The sequence below is a fragment of the Triturus cristatus genome, chromosome 10, assembly GCF_964204655.1.
Source record: "Triturus cristatus chromosome 10, aTriCri1.1, whole genome shotgun sequence".
Classification (NCBI taxonomy): Eukaryota; Metazoa; Chordata; class Amphibia; order Caudata; family Salamandridae; genus Triturus; species Triturus cristatus.
The window spans coordinates 1,160,241,355-1,160,253,652 of NC_140593.1; the positions used below are offsets into that span (position 1 = coordinate 1,160,241,355).

Sequence of the window (12,298 nt, forward strand, 5' to 3'; positions counted from 1 at the left end):
CAACTAGGCCTGGGCGGTAAATTCCGTTCCGTTCGCAGAATTTGCGGAATTTGGGTAATTTCGCGTTCCGCGGAGACCGCGAAATTGCCCAAAAGTCCGCTTTCCGCGACTTCGTGAAATTTTTGCTTGTTCGCGTTCTCAAAATGCGTGTTCGCTAGATATTTCTCCCCGAGCACGCAAACAGCGATTGTGAACAGGAAAAAAGCATCGCGAACAAGCAATTCCGCGTGTTCGCGGAAATTCTGCGTGTTCGCGGAGATTTTTGCCGTTTCGCGGAGATTTGCGTAACGCCCACCCCTAATTTCAACCACTAATAAATGAGAGCCAGGATGCAAAGAAGCCATGTGGTCCCCCTGCAAATGAACCATATCATCAGGCATTCAAAGAGGCGGAAGCACAAACCAAAGATGGGATTGAGAGTGTGGAAAGGAAATTACAAGGACCTGTCAAAGGGAAGAAGTGCATTCTAGTTAGGTGCCAACACACAGTGGTAAATCAACCCATCAGAACCCTGAAGATAGACTGCAGTTGTCACACAAAAATGTGGAGAGTCCTACAGTGTATGTAGGAGATGTATGGCACCCTCTGTCAGCAATAAAGCATCCCAGACTAGAGAGTACCAGCCCAGAAATGGGGAAAAAGACAATGGCAGTGTACCAAAGTAAAACACAAGCTGGGTGGTGCAAGACAAAGGGAATATAAAAGGATGAAATAACCAGGATCGGACCGGCCTAACGAGCAATCTGGTAGTGCCCAGCAAGCTGGTCTGACAGGTCAGTGTGTGGCCCAGTTTTGTTTGACTGATTGTGGGTCTGTTTAATGATCCGCTGGGCCGGTTTTTACTGTTGAGTTCCCTAATATTAAATCAAACATTGTCTCGGCAAGCTCAAAGCCATACAATCTTCCATACCTTGCAAAACACCCAAACAATGTGTCTTTACAAGTTCAAAACAACCCCAATTTACAAACCTGGGCCACTTTTTTAGCTACCTAATTCACTATTGGGGGCCACTTTTATTTTGGTGCCCGGGCCTATTTTCTGTTCCTGTCCGACCCCAAAATTACCTAATTGCCAAACATATCCTTCAAGTCTGAAGATGTGAGTCCACAATGAGTGAAGTCTGAGAGTACTGGAAGACAGCACAGTACAACAAAAGGTTGTGAGAGAAAAAAGTGGGTGTCCAGTGGATAAAACATTTTTTAAAAGGCAGTTTTAGGAGGATACGGTTTGGTCCGATGAATGGCATATGAAATAGCTGCTTACTTAAATGCGACTATGCTGCTCCTTATATTATTGTGGGCCTCAATATTGTGCTATCAGGGTACCCCTTTAACCAGAACACACTAATACTGGTTCATGTTGTGTGATTTTCTGATCAATGCTGCACCCTGGCCCAGAACCTCCATGGCATTTTACCATGCTCACCACCCTCACAGTAGTTGGGTAAAGCTGAAGTGACTACCAACATGCAATGCCAAAATGCAGAAGGCCAATGACAGGGCTTAAAGATCCATCATGTACCCTCTCCCTAATTAACAATTGCTAGGCTTCATCCCAAGGAGCCAAAGCAAAAGCAACTTTCTGTTATGCGCAAGTAGATGGTGACTAGATGCCTGTTGTCCCTTAGGTAAGATCTGAACACCTACATGTAAGACATGGGGTTGTTAGTTGTTGGAACTGGCACATTCTGGTTGCCTGAGGTGATGCCCCAGCCAGGCCGAAGCTACCATTTCCATCAGGTCCAGGTGATTACACTCACAGTATAACCTGCGCTCACCCTTGGGTAGCTTGGTACTGAGGAGCCAGGCTTATCACAAAGGCAATGTGTAAAGCATTGGCACAGCACTCCCACACAATGAATACACTGAGCATCACAAAAGAGGCTTCACACTTGATGTATTTAAATAAAGTTTATATTCAATACAGACATTAATTAACAAAACATGAACATCGTGTTTCTGGGCATAAATCACACTCGGAAATATTGCTAGCAGTACTAGGTCCAACCGTGTTCAAATTACATCAGTAGTATGCACACTTGGGAAAGATCCTACTTTACCCCCCAGCAAAACGTTGTCAAACCTAGACCCGCCCTGGCAATCATTATAATTCAATACTGCACATTTATAGGATGCACCCCAGATCATAATAATCATAATTATGTACCTGCAAAGAATTACAACCCTTTTAAGCAGCACCGTGGGGCAGACTGCATGGGTAAACAGTTTCAGACATGGTATTCTGTTGGCAGGAATCAACGTGTAAAGCAACACCGCTGGGCAGTGTAATGAATCCCAGCCGCTTCTCAGGCATTCACTTCCACACATGATGCAATAGATATAAGGCAGGTTCGTATGAAACACACTCGTACACATGTGCACACAGCACTGCAATGCGGTGCAAATGATATCCGGAAGGTCAATGGATAGCACACTGCAGACCCCGTGGTCCAAGCTGCCCTCCGCCCTCTAACTCACCCTGACTACCTTACGCCCACAGGTTGGATAACAGCCCTTCCCCCCTGGATACTAGATTGATCTTGGTCAAAGTCACACTTAGAGTACCCGGGAAGAAGATGGGGGTAGGTAGCAGGACTAATTCAGGTAGTAGAAGGCAGTCAACTAATCAGGGTTTGGCCACCACTGTGGATGTTCGCGCACAGGATACGAAACAGAAGCGGACTGAGGGCAATAGTCAGTCACTCAAATGGGTATCAACATATGCCTTCCAGCACCAGCCCAGTTCTATGAAGTACCAGGGGGTCACGCAATGTCTTGACCTGTTTCCAATCGCTCTCAGAAGCGCTCCTTCTGCCAATTAATCACTCTCATTACCCAAGTCCATCCGGGCAATGCTACCAGTCAACACAATGTCATGGGGGGTGGGTGAGGTGAGAGCAGTTGGTCCACTGCACTGAGGGGCCAAAAGGAACAATCAAAGAGGAGAAATAAAGCAGGGGAGCCTCTTGGAAGCAAGAGGCAACTCATCAGGCCCAAGTTGATCAGAGTAGCACCCAGGCAATCCGGGCACAATGTCTGGTGTGCAATGATACGAGCCGCACAAGACAATTCCGGTCTCACAAAATGCAGAGTAGCAATCTCAGTACCTCTCCGGAAATGAGGCACAATGTCTGGTGCGCGTTGATACGGGTCGTACCAGACAATACCGGTCACACACAATGAAGAGTTGGAAATTCTGTACCTCCCTGGAAATGAGGCACAATGTCTGGTGAGCATTGATATGGGTCTCACCAGACAATCCCGGTCACACACAATGAAGTGTCACAAAGTATGTACCTCCCTGGAAATGAGGTACAACGCCTGGTGCACGTTGATACTAGTTGCACTAGACAAGTGCAAGTTTATCAATGCCACACTATTAGAATGAGGAACTACTGCGGTTCTGCACTCACCTTTGAGGGTTGCAACCTGTGAATTAGACACTGCATACAATAAGCATGCAGTCGAAGTGTCGTACGAGAGAGATGCAGCACGATCGACGAAGCGGGCAACAATGGATCCCACAATTGGTGAATCTGCTCACCACCAAGAAGACGCTTATGTGAGGTGAGGTCCCCACGTTGCAGGGGCCCCACTCCTTAGATGTGGGCAATACTTTTGGGGCTCTGCACAAGGCAATCCAGTCTCAGTTCTTCACTCACACCATGCTACCGGTTAGGATCCAGCAGATGATGTGGGCACTTAAGAGGGCACCGCTCTGCAGATGTCACAGGTATTTATTTATTATTTATTTATACATTTTTATATAGCGCGAACTATACCCGAAGGTGTCAGAGTGCTTTGTAATTCAACCATGTTACATTACATAAGGAATTCAGAGTACATGAATTACATAAAAGATACAAACAGATAAACTCTAAACTCACATAAGAATGGTAGTAAGTACATATGTCTACAGATACTAGTGGTTAAAGAGTTGCAAATTCAATCAGGATTACATTTTAGGAAAAGTTGAATCGATTAGGGTTGGACAAATATATATTACATATTTACACAGCACGATCTTCTCGCCATTACTGGGGTTCTTACTTTCAGCCCGGTCTTCAGGGTGCTGTTGCGAGTGACCCTGCAGAGACGGCCAAGTCCAACACTAACTATAACTTGCTCCCCCGCCATCTTGACAGTTATGTGGACTGTTTAAAATATATCTTGGGCAGAAATTTGGTAACCCTGCCACAGAAAATTCAGGGTAAGGCCTCATCCTTTCTGCTCAAAGGTTTGTTTGACAAAATATCAACTACAAAAAAATAGTGTACACAAATATTATAACCAAAATAACGAGTACCATAACACTGTGATGGTATGTATAGATAGTTAAGTATAGATCTACTCTTTTTAACTCCTTCTTCGGACTTTGTGTGTCTTGCTTAATGCCACTTGTAAAAATCAATGTTTTCAATCATATTTGTCTGAAATGCGTTGTGGCAAGGGAAGATATATTCTTTTAAGGATGCTAATACATTTGTAAGTTTTAGAGTAAATATGAACTGGAAGTATAAGAGAGCATGCAGTCAGTCGAGATTAAATTGTACTGTGATTCGGATCAGACAGAGAATGTGATACAAGTAACCTGTGTGACAGTTGTATCAGATGACACAATGCAAAAGCAATTTTCTGCACACTTTGGGAGATTACACAATCTTTGGTCTGAATTGCAACCACCACACCAAACATGACAGTGGTAATTGTTCCAGTGATAATTACTCAGGAAATATAAAACAATATCTGATTAAGCAGGTACTCTATGAATGAGCGGGTTGTATATTTTCTCTCTTACAATTGGGCATTTGGTGCTTGCTGTAGGTATATGATAGGCGTGTAACGTGCAGAATGTTCACAAGAAACATACACAATTGCACAGTTCCTTTCAGAAGTCCTATAGCACCACTGTAGCACATGTTAAAATGACTATACCCAAGAGATCTTTCCTAACAACTCAAGCAATTTTTAATTATATTTGCACTTTTTGTGTAAATTCATGTGGCACAATAACAACATTGTACAAAGGACCTGTGTACAGGATTTTACTGATTCTATTTACCAACATCCACAATAAACATGCACTCAGAATTGAACAGAAAAAAATATCTGATTTTATGCATTTGTTTCCTTCTAAGTTTCTTTTTGTGTATTTTTTATTTTTTTATTTTCATGGTGTTTCAAACTTAACGTTACCATACAAGTGGCATTTAATCAAATTTAGTTTCCCTTGCCATTTTGTTTTATCTTTGTCATCCTTTGACATTTGTATCTCTGTATCTTCAAATGAGCCCCACCATTTTCTACATTGTTGTTTTTCTTCTCCATTTCATACTTTACCTTGGTGATGCGTCACACAGGTGGAGTGCTATGTTCTTCTCTTCCCAGTACTTCCAGGGAGCCTCACCCACTGAAAGACAATTAACCTCCCTGCTCATCCCTGACTGCCTTATAAAAGGACACAGGCAGCCTTTAAATTCCAAATCAGCATTTGAAGAGCATTAACACTGTTCCACCTCCAAGAACTGAGCTTGAAGCCACAGGTAAGGAAGGTCTGTATATATTTTTTACAATGACATCTCTAATTCTGAGCTTTCCAGAGGAATAATTGTCTATTCTCACCATGGGCCTGACTAACAAAGACCTTTGCACCATTAAATCTGAATTACAAGCACAAACAGGCACATTTATGGCTGCAAGTTATACACCAAAGGTAACTCTCTCAAGGGTAGTGGCCAGTGCAGAGTGCATTGTGTCAATGTACAGTGCTGTCGAAAGGGACTACAATCTTATACCAAGAATTAACACTTCTGTTGAGCCATGTCCTGTGTTTTTCCTCAAAAGGCTGAGCCACATTTTGTTTCAAGACCCTTAGAACTGCAATCACAGATAGGCCAGAGACTTTAACCAATCAATCAATCAATGAATCAATCAATCAATCAATGTAACTTTATTTTGGTCATTGCTACCATAAAAGTGAAAGGCATACAGTACAAAGGGAATAGAAGCAGGCATATAAAATCAACAACTTCATTATGACAGCCAGTGAATTATGTATTTAAACGCAATGATTAATAGCTACATGGTTTAAAAACTGAAACAATCTGCAAATACTGGTGGAAGAACCAAAAAGTGCAAGTGCATACAGTACAATGGAAGGAGAAAGCAGCATACTTAATACTAGTAGCTCAAGTCTATCTCTGTCCAACTAAGTACCTGAGTAAGGCGGATAATAACGGCATGGTACTATTAGTCGGAACAATTGATAATCTGCAAGCTATGGTGGAAGGACCAGAAAGTGCGCGTGCATACATATCGACAGAGAGATAGAGCATAATGTGCTAAGGCTGGTAGCCAAGACCTGTCGCAGACCTTCTAGACCATTGATCGACAATAGTATAATGGTAACCCAGGTATCGATATGCCTCTAGTATAAACAGAAATAAACGTATGCGTGCAGAGACAGTAGATCAAATTCAGAGTTTGACGCTAAGCTTTCTTCCTTTGAAGAGGAGGAATTTTACGTTTAATGGATAGTTGAGCCACACCTTCAGATAAATAATAGATTGGATCATATAAGTTGTTGCTCCCTCAGTATTCCATTGGAACTACAATCTTTCTGGCCAAGTGTGAGGATTTTGTTTTCCTTCATATTATTAAAAAGATTATTCTCACAGTTATGTTGTTCCAAGGTTGGAGGGTTCACTGAGGTCCTACTGATGTCCTGGATTACAGTTTGGTCGGGATATCAGAGGATGTGCATGTTTGTTTTATCAGCTATGGGGAAGAATCCAGAGCACTTTCATGCTGGCTTCCTTGCCTTTCAGCACCCATGAGTGATGAAATCCCATGCCCTTCCAGCAAAGTCACTTTCATCACAGAGATCCCTGCCAGGGACACGAGGACCTGTAAATGTGGTGGGCAGTCCTGTCAGGGCCCCACAGATCTGGCAGGCCACCCCTAAGCCTGTAAGTCATTTTAGTTCTTTGACTATCAGCTTCTTTTGGGTCTTTAAATTATTCATAAATCAGTTGTTAAATAGACTATTCTCTAATTTTCTCGTTTGCGTCTTGACCTTCTTTAATTGACAGACTCTCTACCAACCTAATTGAGAGAGTCTTTCTGCTTTTTGCATGTCTCCTGTTCTGAAACCACCACTTCTAGGATACCTGGGCTTTATTACGGACTTCTGAAGGACAGGCCTGTCCTATCTTTTTATGTGCAGAGTTCTCCACCCTGACTGCCAAGTCTCTGCATTTGTAAACTTACTAATGACTCATAGTTTGTGAATACAAATATAAACGTACAGAAACAATTAAGTTTACATTTGTGATTAAGGCCCTACAAGTCAGAGCATGTTTAGTGGTTTAGGGTACATTTTCAGGGAGAGGTGCTCAGGGTGGACGTAGGATTTTCAAGCTCTATGAGCCTGGATGCACATTTCTCGCTATGGTGTCCCGCAGAAATCAAAACTGAAGAGCATGCACATTCTTCAGGACTTGTTAACTGGGGTGTTTGGGCACGGAACCACGTGAGTGCATCTAAAGAAGTAACAGCATCATCTACGGGATTTTGGCATAGAGCAGTGGAGCAAGGCACCTTACTGCGCTGCCCTACACCAAAGTGAAAAGGGCAGAAATGCACCATATTTAAGCAATAGAGTACATTCCTGTCCTTTCTGCCTGCGCTGGTGCCGTTTCGGCAGACTAGCGACAACGTAGGCACCCTTGCACATGGTGCAAGGGTGCGTCCGTTGCATGAATGATTGTTTTCGTGCAGGAAGGCACTTTCTTCTTTCTATGTGTGTTGCAGAATGCAGCATTCATAGAAAAAGGAAAAAACTAGGAGAAATAAACATATTTCTCCTTGTTACGCGTCACCTCATGAGGCTTATTGATTTGGTGCTTCCCCAGGATTACTTCACTTTGCAAATTTGGGGAAGCATCAAATTTCATGGGTGTTGCGTGGGAAAACTAACTGCAACTCCCGTGGAACACCTCCTGGGTGCAGAGTAAGGTGACGCTGAAATTTTCCCTGTGTCGCCTTGCTCATGATTTATGAGGCCACTCAAAGCCACGCAGGGTGGCTTTGCGAAGCTTCATAATTCGAAATGAGCGCCCTGGTCCTGCATGTACTACTTTACGTGGTCCAGAAGTGACACAGGGCTCTCATAAATAAGCCCCTCAGTGTCTAAATGCAGAAAGATAGAGAGGGGCAAGTGCCAACTTTAATGAACAGCTGAAGAGTGGAAGTGGAACAGCTAATGACAGCTGTGGAAACATTTTTACACTTTGTAAATATCCTTCCTGAGTGGACATAGGAGACGGTGGTGAGCCAACCAATTATTAATGCACGTTTACACAAGTTTTATCCTCTTAGTTGCATGAGGGCAACTCCCTATACGATCCAGTGTACATATAATTATGTAAGCAAGGTATGCATTTAATGTACTTTGGATTCTCCTGTACACTACCCTTATTAATGAACAGGTCATTCCTGTTCCTGTTTGTAGCAAATAGGCACTCCCCCCATAAACATCCACTTATTATATTATTATGCAAGTTTGTCTTACTGCAGAAATATTTTTGGGGTTCAAGGCAGATGAATAAGAATATTGTGAGAATGGTTCATCAATGTGTATGACTGAAAGGGTGGGTAGTTTGAATTGTGGCTCCTCTTCCGGTATGTGTGCTCATCAGACAGGAAGAGGATAGGGAAAACTCAGTTGTAGAAAAGGACTGATGGTGAATGCAGGGCAGGGAATACCCCCATCAGTATTAGGTCACATGGTGCAATTAGAAAGACATTTTCAGCCCAATAGGACCTTGACCAAAGAGATACAGGATCTCAACACCACTGCTTCCATTCAGCATCACACAGGTACAGCTAGGAGGTGTAGGTTACCCGAATGCAGTCAATGCTTTTCATTTAAGCAATTGCAAAGCACCCACTGAATAAATACTTTGCCACAGATATATAAGGGAGCAAGAACCCTTTGCAAATACAAGGCAGCACTCCCATATTAGGTCACAATTCACAATCAGGACATCTAGTGACAACAAAAGCTGCATTCCCATTTTCAACCTTGCCCTCCTTGTATAGCAGTGCAGTGGACATGCACTCACTGCTCCGCTATGCATTGCATCACATGAGCCATGTGTCCATGACGAAGGGACCTTCTGATATCAAAGGTTGTACGATGTGGAGGCTTGGATTCACACTTTAGGGGTCACGTCAGTTTTGTGCTCCACCTCTCATGTGTTGGTGTGCTCCATGAATATTGAATCCACAACATGGATGGGATAGTATATTCAAAATGAAATATTGACAGCTAAGTAGGCCTAGATGTTCTAGACCTAGGCCCACATATATCTACCTACGGAGCACGTCTATCTTCAAGGTACACAGATGTGGAATTAGGAATAGTAAATCTATACTTCCCTATATGCACTTACCTTCTGATATTCTGGCCTCGATAATAGTATGCCATAATAGTATTGATGTCTATATTCAGTAGAACAATCTCATGTGTTTCATGAGTGGTGTAAAATGAGGTTTATAATGCAGACATATGACATTCCTGGCTCCTGCTTCCATGCCACCTTCATCTGCAGCAGTCCGGCAGGGGGTAAGGCTGCTGTAGTGGAATGGGAGGTCAGCCAGGTGCAGTTTCCACCCACCTCTGCATGTGCAAGGGATACTTTGGAATCTGCTTCTGTCACATCTCTGAGGCAGTTCTTTCATCTCATCATGGGCACGTACCGGACCCTTCTGGCCATGCATGTCAGGGCTGCTAACAGTGGTAACTTCTGTATAGAGATGGGCTTGCCAATATCAACAGTCCCCTGTCCCTGTGTCCAGGTAGCTCATGGCAGTGGATACATAATAGAGTATTGGACATGCAAGCTTCTTGGTATGAATGTAGGCCACAAATGGAATCCTGGTTGGCCTCCAAACTGCACACATGGCCCATTATTGAACTGAGCTCTTCTGAGATGGAAATGCTGCCATGCATTTGAAATGGACAAAATTATCCATTGCAAATATACAGGCAGAGCCTCATCATTCCAGGAAGTACTAAGGGCATCTGCCTCTATTCCTTCTCAAATACACATGCTCTCCTTGGAGTTGTACGGCAGCGTGCTAAGTCAGGAAACAGCTGTCATGTCAACAAGGAGTACCTGTGTCTTAGACTTCAAAGGCTTGTGTGAACGTGGAGGCTCCAATTAACTCTACATGTCAATTAAAGTCAGAAACTAACAGCAGCCCACATCTGAAATTGCCCTGCATAGAAGTCAGGGTGGCAATGTCTAGGTCTGGTCTGGAGACATTTTAGCTACATTACCAGCATCATATTTAAAACAATATGTATATATAATCAACCCTCTTTATCCATTGACCTTTTCGAATGTTACTGAAATGATGCTTCCTCTCACTACGAAACACAGTATATGACAAGGAGCCACCCCACGTCAGCTATTGGCTGCCTTCTTTCTGAGCATTTTGAGCAGTTGCATTATGCTTGTACACATGTATACATCCACCAAAAATATAGTCCCCCCAAGTTTCAGAAGTTGAAGTCACTTCTATTTTACAGTGTCTGCTAGTACCTATGTACAAATAGGGTGTCATTACCTACTTACAAAGAAATCAGGAAAGGTATGGAAAGCTCATCACGATAAACCACATTTGGCATATGCAGCTTCTTTACAGAAAACAAGCCCAAGTTTTTAAAATAGCAACAATGCACATACAAATGCATATATTGCTGTCACCCCCAGGGCCGGATTGGTAACGCGGGCGCTCGGGCATTGGCTGAGGGGCCGGTATCCGAGTTCCAGCTGTGTGCCGCTTATTTGGGCAGGTTGGGGCATGATTTGGGCGGTGTCTGTGCTGTTCAGATACCGAAAGCGGCCGAGCGGGTGCCTGAGTGGCCTTACTGGAGGCAGATGAGCAGTGTGCCTGGGACTGTTTTTAAGCCCAATCCAACCCTGGTCACCCCCCTCAGCTTTGAAGGACATCTATGCATGTATATATAAGGTATTTGTATAGCACAACCCTAACCAGAAGGCATCAGAGACAAATCAAGAAATTGCGTCTGACTTGAGAGGGACATCTGGTGACAAAGTAAGGTACTGCAGCCTTCTTAAGACAAAGCTATTGGATCAGACTCAGAAAGGGTGTCTAACGCTAGAGGTATGGCAGCTTTATAAAAGAAAGATCAGGCTGTTGTAGCTGACTCAAGAGGAACATCCAGTCAAAGCTTCCAGTACTGCAGGTTTTGCAAGTCTTGCCTGCCACATGTTGTCCCAAACAGACTTGTTTTCTCACATGCATCAGTGCAGTTCTGCCCTAGCCTGGCTCACTATAAACAACTCTGAATTTGAAGGCACTTGAATTTACCAGCGACTGCTGGTACCTATGTATACATAAGGGTTTCTTCTCAGTGCTCCAGGGTTATCAAGACAGTTATTCAAGTTACAATAGCGACTCATCATCTTTAACCATTTTTGACATGTTTATTTAGCCCGTAAAAAAGCAAGCACAAATGCATTTTTTGTTTTATTTTGACTACTGCAATTTTGTGAACACATTTTTACTCTCATTTGAGAGAGATATCTAGTAACCTCTAGAGGGGCTGCAGTCCTTAGTGAAGTCTTCAAGTTGTTGATTCTGACCCGAGAGGGACATCTGGTATTGGCTTGAGGTATTGCACTATGTTAAAGGTCAGACCCATTGACTTTACCAATGCTTTTTATGGTACAGCGCAGAATGTGCATAAGCATCGCAGCCAAATCCAACATCAGCTTTTGTGGAAAACCTAAAGTGCGTTTCTCATTCTTCTTTCCAATAGAAAAGCTGCTCCAGCTAAGCTACCTCTGCTGATCTTCAGATAGCCATGGACACCAGGATGTGGGTCACCCTACTGGCTGGTGTGCTTTTTCTTGGGGCCTTTCCCCCTTCAGAAGCCTGCAAATGTATAATGAATCATCTACAGCGCTCCTTTTGCAATTCAGACATTGGTAAGTATCTATATTGATCTATTTTTCATGATATAGTTTTTTGTTTTGACAACCCAAGGGGAAGCAGCCATTTTTAGGTCTCGCCTGACCCAGCGCTTACCCTAGTCTGGCGAGACTTAAAGTAAGGGCTTCCAAAAATGCTACCACCGGCCACAGCTTGCAGTGCATGTGCGCAGGCGCACGCTTGAACAGAGGTGCCATATGGCGTTATTACTGCTGCACGCGCACCACTCGCACACATGCACTGCAAGCTGTGACCGGCGGTAGCATTTTCC

At 43.4% G+C, this 12,298-nt stretch overlaps 1 protein-coding gene across 2 annotated transcripts in view; it reads left to right on the forward strand.

Moving 5' to 3' along the window:
- The first annotated feature begins 5,465 nt into the window (after positions 1-5,465).
- LOC146796823 (metalloproteinase inhibitor 1-like) overlaps positions 5,466-12,298 on the forward strand; it is a 45,081-nt gene continuing 38,248 nt past the window's right edge. Inside the window, exons 1-2 of one of the 2 annotated variants that reach the window (XM_085629559.1) lie at positions 5,466-5,543; positions 11,855-12,023. In XM_085629559.1, coding sequence (XP_085485685.1) covers positions 11,900-12,023 — 124 coding nt within the window. In that variant the 5' untranslated portion in view covers positions 5,466-5,543; positions 11,855-11,899. Of the gene's footprint in view, positions 5,553-11,854; positions 12,024-12,298 lie in introns of both variants that reach the window. The other variant, XM_085629560.1, reaches the window with a different exon arrangement.